This window comes from Drosophila kikkawai, chromosome 3R (assembly GCF_030179895.1).
Source record: "Drosophila kikkawai strain 14028-0561.14 chromosome 3R, DkikHiC1v2, whole genome shotgun sequence".
Taxonomy (NCBI): domain Eukaryota; kingdom Metazoa; phylum Arthropoda; class Insecta; order Diptera; family Drosophilidae; genus Drosophila; species Drosophila kikkawai.
Window position 1 is genome coordinate 21048505 of NC_091731.1, and position 18406 is coordinate 21066910.

General features: G+C 42.5%; 1 protein-coding gene across 8 annotated transcripts in view; it reads right to left on the bottom strand.

Annotated features, from left to right (window-relative positions):
* Positions 1 to 1522: 1522 nt before the first annotated feature.
* Positions 1523 to 18406, bottom strand: part of LOC108086031 (band 4.1-like protein 4) — a 64889-nt gene continuing 48005 nt past the window's right edge. For 3 of the 8 annotated variants that reach the window (XM_070287408.1, XM_070287409.1, XM_070287410.1), the window contains exons 10-17: positions 16990 to 17472; positions 15670 to 16068; positions 15256 to 15540; positions 14984 to 15124; positions 14770 to 14916; positions 13433 to 14654; positions 6727 to 7370; positions 3040 to 3241 (exon numbers count right to left, since the gene is read on the bottom strand). In XM_070287408.1, the coding sequence (XP_070143509.1) occupies positions 3229 to 3241; positions 6727 to 7370; positions 13433 to 14654; positions 14770 to 14916; positions 14984 to 15124; positions 15256 to 15540; positions 15670 to 16068; positions 16990 to 17472 (3334 nt within the window). In that variant the 3' untranslated portion in view covers positions 3040 to 3228. Of the gene's footprint in view, positions 3242 to 6722; positions 7371 to 13432; positions 14655 to 14769; positions 14917 to 14983; positions 15125 to 15255; positions 15541 to 15669; positions 16069 to 16989; positions 17473 to 18406 lie in introns of those variants that run through there. The other 5 variants (XM_017182848.3, XM_070287411.1, XM_070287412.1 and 2 more) reach the window with 5 other exon arrangements.

Below are 18406 nucleotides of genomic sequence, written 5' to 3' on the forward strand. Positions count from 1 at the left end.
TTAAGCTATCGATAGTGTAGCCGATATGTGCGTTATGTTATCTATTGCAACTCTACGACGGGAGAACGATCACTAACTACTTCAGTGTTTATTTATTCATTTCATATTAAGTGGATTTTTTAATGTAGGAAACTTAAATTTGGTTTTAATAAATGAATTTGTGTGGCGTTACTCTGTTTGAATTACGTCAAGCGGCAATTTAAAGAATTTAAGTCAACTAAAGCCAGCCAAAAAATCAACTTTACTGAAAACGGAAATGGACTTGTAAATATGTATTAACGGACTCAGTAGAGGTAGGTCTCAAATGTACAAAAAGGCCAAATAATTTAATTAAATAAAAAAATTAAATTTTGTATGCAGATGCTTAGAACACCTTTTCGAATTAAATTTTAATGCATTTTTAACATAGTTATGATAGATTTCGCCCCCCTGACTTTATTGGAAGGTTATACAAATCTCGGCTAACCGAAATTAGCTCTCTTTCTAGTTTGTTTATTAATAAACAGCTAAGAACACTAATTTTCCGGGCTTGCATCTTCATTAAAACAAATACTCTCGTATGGATAAGGGATTAATTTAGTTTACATCATCAAGAATTCATGTATGTATTATATTTCATAAACAGAAGACAAAAAGAGACGTATACGTAACGGAGCAGTCCAGATAGTTTGAAATTACTATGGTATCCTATGCGAACATAAGGAAATGGGATCCCAAATAATAATAATTATCCAAAGCATATTTGTAAACACATTCTAATTGTTAAACAAAATAAATAAAACACTTTGTTGAGCTTTGCAAAAATTACTTAAAGTACCCTCAGTAACCCCTTCTTGTTTGTCCTGGGATAAAGTCTGCAAATTATAGCTATAGCAATCAGATACTTACAGTACTTACTAGTGTTGCTGTCAAAAACGGAAACTTGGTATTTAAAAGCTGGCACACTCATAATTTATAAGGACCGGTTGTAGTTCTCAGTTTATTCGCTGTAGTGGAAACTGATTCCTTAGCTCAGCTAGTTGAGATTGCTTTTGGCCCTCTTTGTTACCAGGGACACTTGAGCTGAGCTTATGCAAGGCAAGGCAAGGCAAGGCAAGGCCAGGCCATTCATAATTCGTGAGGGGCATTCCTTTGTGCTGCCAGTAACTTGGCTAATTTCTCGGACCTCGAACTCAAACCCGAACCCCTGGCATTGTCGCCGCCTTGAAAGTTGCGCCTTTGTCTTCTGGCATCTTGGCTGCTTATCACCGGGCATTCGCCCTAACTTGACTTAACTTGGCCCGAGCGCTGACTTGGCCGTCCTGTCCACGGGCTGGCTTATCTGGCGGGGACTTGGCTGCTGCTGTGTTATGCTTTTTACTGTTTCGCTCCGGCTCAAGTGGCCCGGAGGGTGGCATTCCTTCTTATTTGGCCCCAGATAGCGGCGACCCCACTTTAGATAGCCAAGTCAAATGGAATAAAAACGCGCTTTGTGAATGCTTGTATTTTTTTTTTGTATAAAATGTCGCTCGCTGTTTATTTTTTATTACTCGTAATTTTATTGTATATATTAGATATATATTTATATAAAAGTGACACACTCATTGTAAAATCTTGTTAGAGACATTAATCGTATATATTTAGGTTTCCCCTTCGTTTACACCAATTTGCATAAGATTGTATAAGTGTTTTTAATCGATAATATTTCATATGCATTCCGTATTCGTTTCAAACACACACAAAATCGTTGAGTAATATTATATTTCCTTTGACTCTGATTGAAGTCGCTAAAAGAGAGCAAGAGTGAGGAGAGGGGGACTGGGGACTGCCCGGTAATTCGATATTTACATAATTCAAGAGGAAGGAAGGACCACAAACGGACGGACTTAAAATACTTGCAAATGATTAAACTAAGCTAAATAGGGCTTAAAATATATATGGTCAAAGGTTCTCCGCTTGCGTGGCTGTTTAACTAGGCTTACACAAATATTATTGAAATTGTTGGACGTTGTTGGCATAAGTAAGTAAGTAGTTTTCGGGGCTACAGACAAATAGTTTTGCATATTAGAGTATATTTTATTTAAATTACATACATATGTAGGCTATTACATTTATTTGGCTTTTCTCGTTGCTGCTGCTGCTGCTGCTGCTGGCAGTAAAATTAAATTTTACATAATTCTGTGTGCTCTTGTGTAAGAGGCATTATTTAAATGCGTATCAAATTGGTTCTTAGTAGTTAATAAAAACGTATATTTAATTTACTTCCAGGCCCACAAACACACACACACACACGACGGCTATGGCAGATATGCAGGATACAAGCACAACAATAAAATTTTATATTTATCGCTAACGATTTCCTTGTATCTGTGTATCTGCGTATCTGCGTGTCCTTGTGTGTGCGTGTGCCTGGCGAGCATAAATATGTTTGTGCTGCCTACTTTTTCGGGGGGCCGGGCCCAAGTCTTCGCTTCCTTGGCAGTGTCTGGCTTGTGCGCATATTTTAATAAATTTTATGCCGCTGAAATGTGCGCCGCTTATCATTAACGCACAATTTATTTTTGCTTTTATGCTCTGGCCCAGAGCCGGAGCCCGGCCCCCCCAATTGCTGTTGTTTATCTGTGAGATACATTTGCTTTTTTGGCTTTTGATTATTCGCGTCTTAAGCTAACTTCTCGTTTCTGGTTTTTTGCTTAGCTGATTAAGTTTCTCGAACTCGAAAAATACCCCGGAACTAAAGTATATATACACAGAGAGAGAGAGGCTCGCTACATTATCTATTTACATGTTGGCATAATGTGCATTTAATTTGCAAACCCGCAACGCAATGCGAAACTTTTAGCTCAACTTTGGCCCCGCCGGCTTTTAAATGTTGTTTATTGTTGCTCAGCTCTGCTTGTTGATGTTGCTGCTCGTGTGTGGCTGCTGCTTTCCATAGCATACTTTTCTGCCAGGGCCCGCATGTAGTTTCCATTTAACTTTCCACTTACATGTTGTTTATTCTTTTCTAGAGCCAAGCCTGCTCTTGTTCGTAGAGCTGCTGCTGCTGTTGCTGTTGCTGCTGCTGCTGTTGCTGCGAGTGTTGCTGCTGCTGTTGCTGCTGCTGCAGCCAAAGTTTGCAGAAGGCTGTGGGCGGCGGGTTGGAGGGGCAGGCTGTGCCGCCAGCTGTTACTGCATGGGCGTGGTCGGGGGGCTTTGGCTATTGCAAATTAAATTTAGCTAATTCTCACAATTCTGTGCTCATTTCGCTTACAATTGCGCTCTGTAGTTCGCATTGTTGTTGTTTTGCAGTGGCAGTTGCAGTTGCAGTTGCAGTATTTGCAGTAGTTCGTTGCAGTTCCATGAAAAGAAATGCGGTTTGCAGTGGAGAAAGGGGAGAGAAGAGAGAGAAAATATTTGCATTTGTTAGAAAAAGTTGCCTTGCTGTTGATTCGATTTTCGCATTTAGGTTTTCCACTCCCTGGGTGAGTGAGTGTGCGTTGTGCGTGTTAAGTGTGTGTCGTGTGGAGAGTATAAGTAAGTCTGAGTCAGGGGGGCTTGTTAGTTTTTTCTAGCGACTACGGTGCGTATACGTTATATTGTGCTTTTCAATTCGAACAAAAATTAATGTACAAAAAAGTATAGTTTAAGTGCCGCTCGCCACAGTTTATGGCCGCAGTAAATCCAGCTTTATCGCCTCCGGCTGCCACAAATTGAATACTTTTTATCATTCCAGTTGGCGCCGTAGCACAAATAATTACTTAATTTAATCATAAACCAAAAAAGAAATCCAAAATGTACCCTGGGTGGGGGTGAGTTTTTATATAGCCATTCATAAGCTTATCTCTCCCCCTCCGGAAAAAATGTGCGTCAAATTTACGATTGCCACTCGGGCACTTTCAACATTTTCAGCACTTTTCCTCCTCCCTGCTCCGTCCCCCTGGCTTTCCCTTTTTTCCCACCCCGTTTTCTATTTTCTTTCTGTGACAAAAATGCGTAAAGTTTTTGCCATTTCGCCTTTGTTGTTGCCGCCGCTTTCCTCGATGGCGTGTTGGAAAACCCACAGCCACAAGTCGCGATGGGCTCCAAATGGCCGAAAGCCAGGGGTTAAGGGGTTTTCGGCGTGGAGAAGGGAAGAGGGACATATCGGGGACGGAAAAACAAGAGCTGTCGTTGCTGTGCCAAGGTCGACCCTTTGTGGGAATACTCTATTCAGAGATAGGGTTGTGCGATGCATAGGATTAGGGTTAGGATGTAGGTACCCTTCAAGAAAGTAAAGCGATTTTTCAAGAAATATACACAAAAGACAGTTAATAGTTTCAATTTAAAATGTTTTCTAGGCTATAGAATTAAAATTATCTATATCAGAGGTAAAATACTTAAAGAATTTTTGTTTAGATTTATAAATAAGAAAGGACTCATTTTTATGGTTTATTCTTCATTCTTCACTAACTTTATTCCTTTGAGAAACTTTCCACTTTGTTCGTATTGTCCAATATACATATTTAACTTAATTAAAGTAAAGAGTAACCAAAGGTTGGAATCCCCTAGAGGCTACCATTTTCCCTTTCAACTGTTTGATATTTTTTGTTCGCTTCTACAAAATTTTGTTTATTTGGCTCCAAAGTATTTCTACGATATGAAATGTTTGCCTAGCCTGGTTGTATTTTTTTGTTGTTATTTTTTCTTTCTCATGGATGTCGTTGTTACCAACATTGCGCCTTTTTGCTTTCATCGCTTATTTTTTTGTGGGTTTATTTTTGTTTTGTGGCCTGTTGTTTTGTTGAAATTTGTATTTATGTGCGGGTCGGAGGAGGCACAGGGACATTGGCATCGGGGCATCGAGCCGGCAGAAGTATCATTTACCCGGCTCGCTTTTTCCTAGCCTCGTATATTTTAATGTTTCTGTGTGTGTGTGTGTGTAAGGGAGTGTTTTGTGTCCTATCATATTTTCCCTCAATGTGTGTGTTGGTTTGTGGGGAGGCCTTTTGTCTTCGTGTGCTGAAAATTATGTATATTTTTAGCACTTTCGCTTGTTTTGTTTTCGCTTATCGAGTTTGAAGGTCATTTACTTGCAATTCCCAGCTCGCCTGCCGGGTTTATCACACACATTCCGTGTGTATGTATGGAATGAATGTTGGTCTGTCTGCTCGCCTGGCTGGGTAGTTAATTTGTTGTGAAATTGTCATTTTGTTGCTTCAATGGCTGCGTGCAATGCGGCGTATGAGTAATTTTTTTCAACGCCATAGCATACTTTCTGGGTGTGCGTTAATGAGGCAAACAGAGAGATCCAGCGGACATTTCTGGCTGTTTCATGGGTTCCCCCGAATTAAATTGACATGTTTAAAGTCAATTTGGACCAAGTTTGGCTCGTAAACAACGCGGCAGAACAGAACAGAATCCGCCCCAATGACATTAACCTATTCATTTGTAAATAGGCTGTCGAATTTCCTGGTAAAATTCACCCCCACTGCCTCAGCTCGGGTCGGCTTACATAAATATTTGTGCGTTTTTGTTGCCTTGCCAAGCGTAAAAACGTCGAAGACGTCGAAGGAAAATCGGGAAATCGGAGGGAAAAGCAAAACAAACGGCTCACGCAGCAGCGCAGTCAAATCAAATGTAAATCCAGAACGAAAGCAAGAAGCAAGTGAAATTGAAATGAAAATGAATGTTGGCCCAGCCATTGTTCCGAGCTTCCTTCACTCGATTGTTATCGTTGTCGCCTCCCTCCCCTCCCACCAAACCCTAAAGGCAATTGAAAATTGGCAGCTGGCTGCCTGGCTGGCTGATGGGTTGGGTGAGGAGGCCAAAAGCCCAACGGGGGCGTTGCCTTACCCGCGTTGCGTAGGCCTAACGGGCACATTAATACATAATTTATAATGTTTTCGTTCCGTTTTGTTTTCGCACACTTAAAGGAGATGTTTCGGGTATTCCCCTGTATCTTTTCATTGTCTTGGGTTGAGGATTGAGGGTGGATTTTTTAAATTTTCCGAGATGTTCAATAAAATTTAATGTTCCACGGGGAAAATGGGGTCACAAAGACAAAAGGTATCCTCCGGGTCATAATCACTTGCTAAGGACTTAATTTAATTGAAATTGGAGTTCTGTTGGATTTTTTAAATTATAAATTATTAAAAGTCATAAGAATATTTTTTCTTTTTTATAATAAATTAAAGAAATCTATTAAAATCCTAATAACTTAAGAAAATGCTACGCTGACACTGTTTTGTTTATGGGGATTTCTTCTCTTCAGAATTTCTAGTTTAGTTCTCATTTAAAATAAACCACAATACACTTTGATGTTCTTCGTAAAAGGATTTCAACAATGTTTAACAAGACTTTAAAACAAAGGCTGTATTGTCCATCTGCTCTTAACATTTCTATCTGGGTCTAACGTAACATCTCAAAGCTAAAACTTCAACATTATCCAGAACAAAAGTGGATATATACACACACACAGACACAATGTGCCATTCAGGCTCGACTTCAATCCAAACTGGGAACAGAAAAAAATTGCAATTTCCAACTAAGAGGGGACAAAGTCACTTCTGTTGTTTATTCCTTGCTATCATGCAGGTCAAAGGTTGTATCGGTATCGGTATTATTTCTTTGTTAGCTACAAAAAAAAACGTAGAACAGAAAACAGTAACAAGTAACAAGTAACTTGCAACTGAAACGGAAACGGAAACAGGTAGCACAGTTGTACCTACATTTCAAGCGGTACTCGAACAAACGGAACCGAAAACAAACTGAAAATATAAAACTTACCGTCGACTACTTTGGATAATTGGCGATAGGATTATCTCTAAGCTGGAGGAAATGTTTTGATTTTGTTGCAGATTGGAGTTCGTTGCTGCAGTGGCTGCTGCTACTGCTGCCGCTGCGGTGCCAGTTGATGTTGCAGCTGCTGCGGTTGTGGGGGTGGTGGGGTGTTCATTCGCATTCGCATTGGAGGTGGCTATGGCTTTTGTTTGGCTATTGGAGTGACTATTGGTGGTGTGGTGGCTACTGGTATTTGGATTCTGATGCGGATGCGGGTTGGCATTGGCATTGGGACAATTTAACGTTTGGCCGGCCGAGGTAATTGGCCCCAGTTGTTTCGCCATCTGCTGACCGCCGTAGACATTCGCATTGCAATTATCGAAATTAATATTGCCCGTTGTCGATGACGTCGATTGCCTATTGTTGTTGTTAATACAGTTGCCGACGGAGCTGTTGTTGTTGGTGCTATTGTGACTTCCGGTGGGCGACATCAGTGGGGCATCCGCATCGAACATGTCCTCGGCCTCGGCTGCCTCGTCGTCGGTATCTTCGGTCTCGTCGTTGGTCATCTGGGCATCCTGTTGCATGGCCTCCAGGACGAGCATGGCCTCGTCCTCCTCACTGCAGGAGTGCGACGACGAGTGCGCCGTCTGTCCCATCCAATTTCGATTTCGGTTCAGGGGTTAGGGATACAGTATCGGTTTCGGTTTCGGGGGGTTGGTTCGGTTTTTGGAGTGGTTTGAAAATACAAACAAGGTTTAGCTTTCTTGCAGGCGGTAGGGGGCTCTAATCAGACACTATTGCTTATTAATTTTAGCACAACCGGGCATGCACTTACGAGTCTATATAGTTGTTTATCACAATATTGTTATTACTAATTTAACATAACAGATATATATATATGACTAGGCACAAAACACAAACAACTGCGAATTAGGCATTCAGATACATGCGATACGAACGAATGTCATGCTGTTTATCCACAATTTCAATAGGTAAATAATATTACAATTTGGCAAAATATTGACAAAATCAACCAAATATGCTTCGATGGTATTTTAATTAATTTACACAAATTGCAATAGAGGGGCGAAGGCCCATTGTTGCCACGGGGCGCAACTTTCGCGTTGCACAATTTTAATTACATACAGTGAAAGGCTGAGAGAAATAACAACAAAAACAATTGCAATAGCCAGAATCAACAATGGCAAATGCCAATGCTAATGGTAATGGTAACAAAAGTCCGCCTGATTGCGTTCACCGTGGCCCGCGGCCAAACAGCTGACCAATGGAATCAAACCGCGCACACAGGTGGGTTAAAGTGGGCTGGGGTGGGTTATAGGGGGAGCTAAGGGGGGTTACACAGGGAGTCAGGGTGGTTTACAGGTATGTTCCCCCTCGAATGCGCCCTGCGGTCTCCTGCTGATTGCACCGTGGCTAGCCTTTCCCTGTTATTCCCTGGGTTAGTTAACTTGGTTTGGTGGCCCCTTTAAAAACCCCCCAGCAACAAAAAAAGGCAGTTCAAGTTGTTGGAAAACAACTAGTTTCCTCATTTGGAATTTGATTCACAAACTACTCATAAAAGTGCGTTTCAGAGTTGGAGTGGCTTCAAGAACTACTGGTATTTTTAATATGAGGTAAGCTGTTGAAAACAATAATTGAAAAATATGTAAATAACTTGTATTAATAAAATGTTCAGGTTTTAAGTTAAATTACTTGATTATTACTTTTTAAATTGATTTTTATTGCTTCTACTAGAGGTAATAAGGTTTTTCTCTCACTATAAATAAAATAAAATAGGTTTTTATAGCGAATAATACTTTTAATATTATTATATCATCATATTTTGCATTTTCTTGTACTAATAATGATATTAATATGTATGTTTAATTTAAAGTTCAAAGGAATCAAAAGGAATAGTTCTGGTACCTTAAACTGTTTCGATTTTAAGTAAAACTTAACAGTTTTCCTCTAATTATTATTAGTAAGCCTCTATCAGCTAATATAAAACTAAAAAAGGTCTATTTATTATAAAAACACACTATTTTTAATTTCAAATTTAAGGAAACCCTTTTTCCCCCGATAAACCCACATACATTTTATTTTTCCTCGATAATCCCCCTACATTTCCTTAAGCCTCAATCATTTAAAAATCTCTAATAAATAAAAGCTCACCTCGATTTGCATTTAAGCCAAGCATTAAGCCATTCAAGTGGCAGACATGTGCGGTAACTAATCGCATTGAATACGACTTGGCTCTGTCTCTCGATCTCAATACACTTAAAAGCTCATTCAATTTGGCCCAAGACACGTTCGTTTGTAGCACATTTGATGCCTTTATGATGGCGAGTTCTTTGCCAAAAGTCAACACACACACACACAAACACACAGAGGGCACTCAAAGACGGGGACCGGAAGTGGGGTAAGATGGCTGCCGGCCAGTGGCGGGATTCATTTGTAAATGAAATCAGAAAGGTGCACAAACACACTCGAAGAGGTAGTCGTTGGCATCCTTCACTCACTTAAGCTCAAGGCCTTTGTGTGTGCTGGCGGCTTATGCTTTTTGTAGCCAACTATGGCACAAGTTTGCCGAGCACAAGTTTGTTTTGTATATAAATGTATATATAAATTTGGATCTGGAACCGTCTGGGCCTCACAAGTTTGTTTGATTTTCTATTAATTAAAATTGCATTCAACTTGAAAATCGTATTTGTTGCCGTAAAAGAGAAGTTTATCTTTTATGCCTCTTGTGTGGGCCCGAGACATGCCCATTTCCATTCAATAATGAACTTTGAATTGTAGCCTAATGGAAACACGTACAAGATTGCATAAACAAACTTGGCGAACGTTAGTCGAAGCCAGAGAGGAATTTAATTAATTTTCTTGGCCCCCGCTCATGGGCGTGCCCCTTGTCTTGCCCCTGTATCTATGCGTGTGTGTGTGTGTGTGTGTTAATTGGGCAAACACGCCCATGGCTAACACACACACAGATACTCACACACGCTAATGCATCAAATTGTCTGGCATAAATGTGGCCGTGTGTCAAACGCCCCGTTCATTAACACGCGGGTTCAAGGCAAAAAGGACAGGCATCCAATGTCAGGGACCTCGACTAGTGACTGTCACCATCAAGGATAATTATTACCCTGCAACCTACCACTACCACGCGATCTGTTTAGTTATCTCAGTTTTATTTTCAACAGACAACGCTTTTTTCCACCCCATTTTCCGCACATTTTCCCCACTCCAAACTCTCCCCCTCGATATGCATAAAACATTTTAAATAAAAATGCATAAAAATATGGCGGAAAAGCGACATATGCCGCCCGCAGGTCAAAAGACAAAGGGGCGTTTAGAGTCGTAAAAAAAAGAAGGATGTGAGTGGGCGTGGCTGGGCCGCCGCCCCCTTCCGCTCTAGTCTAGTACTTTTCAATTGCCGACATGATGAATAATTAAATCATACACGGATGCAGCGCAAATAAAGGAGTATTTGTTTAAAGTTCACCCTTTGTTGAGCGCTTTTTACATTTTCCGCACTATTTGATGGTGAAAAAATGTGTTTTATGCCAATAAATCAATTGGCAATTTCGCATTTTTTATGACCTCTGCGAGTTATGGAAAATTCAGCTGCGGTCATTGTTTTCCCGGGGCATTGTTTTCTAAATTTAAAATTGCATGGTGTTGACCAAGGCTGTCATAATATTATGACAAGCCCTTAAACCTTTAACCTTTGCTAAGGGGATTAATGTGAAATCAATGGGAAATTTGTTAATTTGAGGAGATTTCAAATCGAATTCCTTAAATTGAAATGCTGTTTGCGAATTACCCAACAGCTTACTGCCAATAAGTACATCGCTTAAAGCCCTATAAGTTTGTTGCCTTTATTGCTTACCAATTGTGTTAATCTAGCATTTGTTAGGATTTGGCCAAGTGTGGTGTGTGTGTGTGGGTGTTCCCCCCAGGCGGCTATAACACAAAACAGTCGGAAGGACAATGGATATAATAACAACTGCAGGCGTTTTACACGAGGACGAACCCTGTTACTGGACCTGGTCTGTGTAGAGTCCTTCGCCGCCGGGCAGTGCTAACCCTTGAAACAACACACAGCACAAATGGCAACAGAGACAACAACAATCGAAACTTTTGCCACATTAAATCAGTAAATTTATTGACTTAACTGCTTTTTTGGGGGGAGAGGCAAGGACATGCCACACCCACGGACCTCCGCCCACCGTTTGAGGGTTGTCAGCATTGGCGTTTGTCTCTTGGCCGCTGGCTGCGCACTTTGCCACTTTTGGCCTGGCCAAGATGGTGTCCCCGATCCCATATTCTCAGGCACTCTGAGAAAATGCTTAAGGTTAATGGTCAGGGTTTTTTGTAAAGTTTTTACCAGCTTTGAGACTTAATATAGAGATAAAGGATATCCCAGACTGGCCCTTCCTCTTGAAACTAAAAATTTAATTTTGTTTATAGAGTTTCTATCCTTAAATCTTTTGTTTTGTGAATAAATTGACAAACAAAATTTTTCAACAATTTTCTAGACATTTTCAAAATGAAAATATAGCCTGTGAATTTTTAATATTTCCTTTAAACTTAAAAATTCTTTTAGAAAGTTTCTCAGAACTTCTTTTAAGTGAAATATTCTTCACAAAAAGCCCCAAAATTGCCTATAAATTAAATTAATTTTGTTAAAAACTATCTTGTATCTGTCCTTTTTTTTTTAAGTGGACCTATTGCCTGTCCCAGGATGCCGTGTTCGGCATGTTCCTTCGACTTGCCTTGCCCCTTGCTGTGCTGTCATAATTTTTGATTTGCTTGTTTTATTTGATGTCCTTGCTGATGTCGTTGCTTTTGCTGCCATTTCTGCTGAAGTTGTTGCCGTGGCCGTAGCCGAAGCCGAGGCTGTCGTTGTCCTGGTCGTTGTCTTGGCCCTCGCTCCTCGCTAAGCTGCTTCCCGGCTTAGGAAAAACAATTTTGCAAAATTTATTTTATAGCAAAATTATGCCAAACATTTCGAAAATGTTTCTATGTACTCTCTGGCTGGCTCCCGAGGCCATTTGGGCCACACACACACACACACATATGCGTGTGGTGTAAGTATTTTCGCACACACACATGCGTGTGTGTGACCCGGGATGGAAGCTGGCACAGAATTTATTTTAGAATTGTAAGTATTTGTGCTTTGGTAGCGGCGAAATTCGTGCCATCAACTTTAGTTGAAATTATTTGCTTGGGCAGTCCTAGGAGGGACGAGGACCTCGTCCTGGTCCTGTCTGTTATATAAACTTGGATAATGTAGCGCAAATAGTTGCTTATTATTTATTCTCTCTCTCCCCTAGCTTTGCCTTTTGTCTTGAACTGGGTCTTTATGGCCTTTTATTTTTGGGTAATTTATTTGTGCTCCAAACAGAAATTAGTTGGAATATTTCAGTTGTTAATTAGGCATGCGTGAAATTGGGCAAACTTTTGCACTCAAGAGTTCTAGCATAGCATACTTTTGAGTTTGGCAAAAGTTCCCGGTATATGGGAATATGTTTATTGCCAAAGATTCGCTCAACTATTCCAAGGGAATCCGAATGAATGCCAGAGACTCCCTCGAGTGGCTTTCCCACGCCTTAAATTTAAGTTAATTAAATTTCCCAGTAACCCGCAACTGAGATAGCGGCAACTTTACGCTCGTCTGTGCAGACCTAGACGTAGACGTAGCCTTTTGATAAGCTTAAAAAACACACACTCAAGTCCTCTTGAGAGGGAGTGTGTGAGATAAGAATTTCGGATTGTAGGGTATGAGGACACCAGACAGTGGCATGACAGTGCTGTTAAGTTGTCTTTCTTTTATAGAGAGATTTGTTTTTAGAATTATTTAGAGAGTAAAAAGTGTGACTTGACCTAGAAAAAATATTTTAAAATACAAGCTTAAATATATATAATTACAAAAATTAGGTTTAGTTGGACTAAACACTGAATATTGGATATTTATTTGAAGATTTTTGTTTACATCTTCTGAAATTTCGAAGAGGCTTTGGCCATTTTATGATTTATCATCAAAAACTAAACATTCTTTAATATATATTTTATAGAATACCAATGTTTTAGACACATTTATGTTATAAATTAATCTAATTTAACTTATTTAAATTTTTGTATACCATTTAATATATAATTCATTCCCGTCATCACTGTTGACCCACTCCCTTTCCCTTGTTTACAGTGAGTCTTTCCAAATAATCAACATAAAAGCTTTAGTTACTTATTACACTTGTACAAATACGAAGGCAAACACATACTCATACACATATCTCTTTAGAAATACAAAAACTGAAAAACATAGAAAAGAAAAAAGAAAAAAAACGAATAGGAAAATCAAGTATACGGCATGCAGGACGCGAAACCGTTCGCTGTGTACAGTGAGCTAAGTGCTTGGCTCGGCTGCGATAGTGATATACGTGAAATACGGATTCAATTAAGGAGCGAACACAGAAGCAACATACAGGTACTGGTAGCAGACATGCGGGCACACAGAACACAATGGGAAAACAAGTTGCAGAAGGAAGAAGTACCAAGGAGACACAGGGGACACAGCCACATCAAAATCAAAATCAACATCAACATCAACTAGAGACATCGCTGGGACAGCGAGACATGGAGACATCGAGACATGAAGACATGCGACAGGTTTTCACCTCACATGCGGACCGCGGGTCGTACTCACAGTTTGCTGCACCGCGTTGACACTCGACGTGGACGCATTCTGGCCATGCTGCAGATACACTAATGGACCGCCCGACTGACGCGGCTGCTGGACAATGGGCGCGGGCGCAGACGCCGACGCGGACGTGGACGAAGATGGCGCGGCGGCTCCTTTGTCGAACTGATAGTACATGACATCGTTGGCGGGCGCCGTGCCGCCATATAGCGGTGCTGGCGGTGGCGGCGGATCTGCGGTCTGGGAGCCAGAGATGTGATAGGCCGTGGGATGCTTAGGGGAACCCGTTCCCGAACCAAGACCCCCTCCTCCACCGCCCGGCATCTGCGGCATCTTGTAGTTGTAGATGTACGGCCGCTCGTACTCCCCGCCATGGATGTAGGACAGAAAGAGGTCCGACTTGGCGGGCTGCATGGAACCCGCCCCGCCCATCCGCTGACGATTGTAGCCCGCTCCCGAGACACTGCTGCTGGCGTAGTGTAACGGATAGCAGCCGGCATTGGCCAGCTGAGCATTGCCACCGCCCGAGAGCAACTGCGTCTTGGTCACACTCTGGCCGGAGAGCCGCCGCGTGGGCACCCCGATGTCCGACTTGGCGTCTCGCCTCTTGACCCCCGCCACCTGAGTGGAGGGACCCTGGTAGTAGTAGGGCGACGCCGGATTGCTGGGCCAATCCACGAAGCTGCGCTGACGACTGAAAGCACCACCACCTGTTCCGGGAGCTGTACCACCACCACCACTTGTTACCATATTCCCGGTGAGATTGCTGCTGCTGCCACCGGCTCCACCCAGCACGCCCTTCGAGCTCCTAGCCAGGGCGTTGTTCAAACTGAACTTGTACTGGTTGTTCTCGAAGGTTGTGTAGGCGAGCAGGCGGGGATTAGTAGCGCTAGTGTTGGGATTGGGACTGGCGTTGGCACTAGGGGGATTGTGCACGGGCGCCAGGCCCGCGGGGTTAGTGGATGTGGACGTGGATGGCGAGGAGGTGGCGTATTTATAGTGGCTCTTCTGTTGCTGCTGCTGGCGCTGCTGCTGGGCGAACAGCGAGCGCTGCTGCTGCTGCTGCTGGTTACTCACGGTCTGCTGCATGAGGCTGTTGTAGCCACCGCCGTTTCCGTTTCCGTTGCCGCCTCCATTACCGCCTCCTCCGCTGCCCACCGACTTGCGGTGCGATCCGCTGGAGGCGCCCGAGGACTTGTTGGTGCCATAACGAGTGCTGTCGCTGGATCTGTGAGGGGGAAAAAGGTGTGAAAATAGATGGGAAAATTTAATTTAAAAATATTTATATACTATTTAAAAGATTTTTTGTTAGTTTTATATTTGAAAATGTAAAGAAAACTTACCTTTCCGAGGAGTAGGCATAATCCTGATCTGCTCCAAGGCCCGAATCTGTATGCTCATGGGAAACTCTCAGGGCGGAATTCTCCAGAGGACTCAGATTTGAGCCAGTGGGTGAGATAAAGTCACCCATGCTCATGCTGGACATCATTCTGCAAGCAAATAATTACCCTTACAGGGTAAATAACTTCAGGAAAAATATATACTATATATATTTACCTAACTAAACCATTATTCCTTTCACACTCCCTCGATGATATTGTGCTGGCCGACCTTATGGATCCATTCTTGGGTGCATGACCTCCATTGCCCACGCCTCCACCGTTGCCTTCGTGCGGATGCGAGCTTTGATAGTAAAGTCTACAAATATTATGCGAACAAGAAATAATATTTCGAGGCTTAAAAAGCTGCTTAAATTAATATTAATAGCTTGTAGCTTTAAATAAGTAATTTTAGGTTCAATAAAATGTAATATAGAAGCTGTAACTTACCCTCTAATGCGATCCACGCGATTCCTAGCCTGTCCCGTATTGCCGGAACCACTGCCATTGGTGATGGTGTTGCCGGAGCCCGTGCTCTTGGCCCCCACACTGCTCTTGCTGTTGCTCTTGTGGATCTTCAGGTTGGAGTTGGACCGTTTTGAGGTGGTCTCCACCACGGTATAGGGAATCTCGCGTAGCTGCTGCTCCGACATGCCCTCGGTGTCCACCAAATCGAATTGCAGATGCTTGGCTAGCTCGCTGTTCCACATGCGACTGCGAGACTCCGAAGGAGATCTGTGAAAATTTCATTAATTACAAAGTTAAATTTTAGTTTACTTGCTTTACCTAATGACTAAAATTAATGTTATATTTAATAATAATTTTTATTTAATTATAACTCTTTAATATTTCCATGAAACTCACTTATTCTTGCGATGTCTTCGCGACTTGTGGTGCGAGTGCGTGTCCGAGTGGCTATCGTTACTATGCAGGCTACGGGCCACCATGCTGCTCTTGGATACCGCCGCCTGCTGGACAGAGCTCTGTCCCAGGCTGGCTTCCGCCTGGCGACGCTGCACTTCCCGCCACTGGGAAGTGGAGTCAATCAGCTCGGCACTGCCGCTGCGCATCGAGGAGCTGCGATGGCCGGAATAACTGCGTCCCCGGGTGCTGTCATGGTCGGAACCTCCAGCGGAGTCGCGTCGATGCCTGTTCGATCTTCGGTGTTTGCGATGATGCGAACGTCCTGATCTGCCAGAGCGCCCCGATCCTCTGGAGAGCTCACTTTCATTGTCGGAGGTGCGACGATGACGGTGCTTGTGTCTGAAAAAATATTTCGAGAAATTATGATTAGCAAAAATACAACTTAAGGAGAAATTCCAAATGAATTAGTAAGTATTATATTATAATATTTAAGTAGAAGATATTATCTAAAGCATATAAAAATATAGCATGACGTATAATTTGCTTAACCTTGAGAATTCTCAAGAACAAACATAATTTTCGATAAGATTTTCTATATATTAAATATTTATTGATATGTCTTAATATTTGACATCTTGGCTATCTTATATCGTTTCAGATAACACAAATATGCTAATTTTGAGGGCACTATGGGAATTTATAAAGATATTTCCTGATAAGATTCATGACTCAATTTGAAACGCAGTAAAATTGGGAATTTCCATATTCATCAAAAATTAAATCTCCTTTGATAAGATAATTTAGAAATTTCATTTCAGCATTTAAAAGAGGATGTCGAATTAGAGGGTCTTAAAAAGTCGCATCTAGTAGACTGTTTGACTCTATCTTAACTCCCCCAAGGCGCCCTATCAAAACTATTTAACAGTTGATGTGTGGTGAATGCTCTTTTGTAAATTCTTTAATCCATCAATTTTGATAAAAAAGGCACACGCGTAATTTTTATCTGCTTTCCAGTATTCCCAAGATAGTTTCGTGTTGGACTTTAATCGGAGTTTGACCCTCTGATGTAACTATGGACTATCAATAAAAATAATACTATTGGTTTGACGTTAAATGTTTGCTTACTAGTTAATTCTTATATAATTTTCTAAGCTCACAGAAGGTAATGAATTGTTTTATGTGAGAGATAATAGAGAAATATGTATTTCTACTTTATTTTATTATTAAGTCTGTCTTAAACATTGCATTTTATTTGTTAAGCTAAGCTAAGTTTTCTTTTATTTGTTGCTAAGGTAAAGTAATATATGACTGTAATCTCACCTTCTTGTCGATCTCGAGTCATTGGAGGAGTGACTCTCTACGGAGCTGGAGCGATACCGCTGCTGCTGGTGCGACGCGGACGAGGAGCTGGCCCGCTGCTGGCGATGGTGGTGCGACGAGGAGCCATTGGCCGCCGCCGAGGAGGAGGACTGATGATGATGATGCTGGTGCGGATGATGGCTAGTGCCATGGCCATGGCTGTGGTGACTGTGGTGATGGTGCAGTCCGCCGCCCGCCGTGCTGACCGATCTCACGGAGCGCGGACTCGACGGGTTGTGGCCGAAGAGGGATCTCTGCTGGGACCGGGGCCAGGGGGCGCTTCTCGTGCTCCTGGGCGAGTCGGGGGTCTGGAGGTTGCTTCCGCTGTTGTTGTTGTAGCTGCTGGAGTTGTTGTTCTGCTGCTGCTGCTGCTGCTGGTGGCAGGGCCGGATTCCCAGGCTGGTGGGAATGCTGTAGGTGGAGCGGTAGGGGCTGTCGTAGTTGCTAGAGACAGATAGAGAGGGAGATCAGCGAATCAGTCTCGCATTATTTTGCCATAAATTTAAATTGTTTAACATAAACGTTGATTAAAGTCCGCGGCATCGGAGGCCATTTAGGCTGTCCGAGGCGGAGCGGAGCGATCCCAGATCGACACAGACAAATAATGCGCGTGTGTAAAATTGAGTAATTGCCGCACTGGCAATCAGCGGGCAATCATTTCGTACTCTCAGGAGTCGTCGCTCCAGCTCTGAGTCTCTGTCCAGCACCGACTCCACATCCAGAACGTGCCCAGGCGTGCCTAGTGATTTATGCTCCCGCTCGTCTGATCGCGCCTGGGATGATGCTGATGCTGCTGCTGCTGCTGCTGCTGCGAGCTGTGATCTGTGATCTGGGCATCTGTGGATCTGGAAGCTGCGGTGTGGGGGCCGCTTGATTGGCCTGTCCGGCTGCCTGATGTTTGGGCTGGCTTCTCTTTGTTTGCAAATGATAAATGACGCGGGCTATTTGCTCATCCCGATCCCAAACCCAAACCAGAACCCGATCGCGATCCGCCTAGAAATCCAGCGATTACGCGGGATTGGCTGTGGCTTCTATTACCTTATTTAGAGCCTCGCCTGAGCGTGTAATTTATGCACGGATGGTGGGCAACACTTACACCGACAGCCATCAGCTGGAAATTGTCCCTGGTAATTGTCTAATTCGAGTGTGCTTCTTAGGATCGTCTCCCTGGCAGCACTCACACACCCCTAGAAACTCGGAGCTAGCAGCTATAAATCTCCTTGCATGACTCAACTTTTCTCCTCAAGGAGCATTTCCACAACATTTCGGCATTTCCGCCGACCAAACAACTAATGGCTGACTTTTTATTTGTCTATATAATTTGATGTTCGCAACCATAAAACATTTAATAAATGTTGCGTCTAGACAATGTAACTGC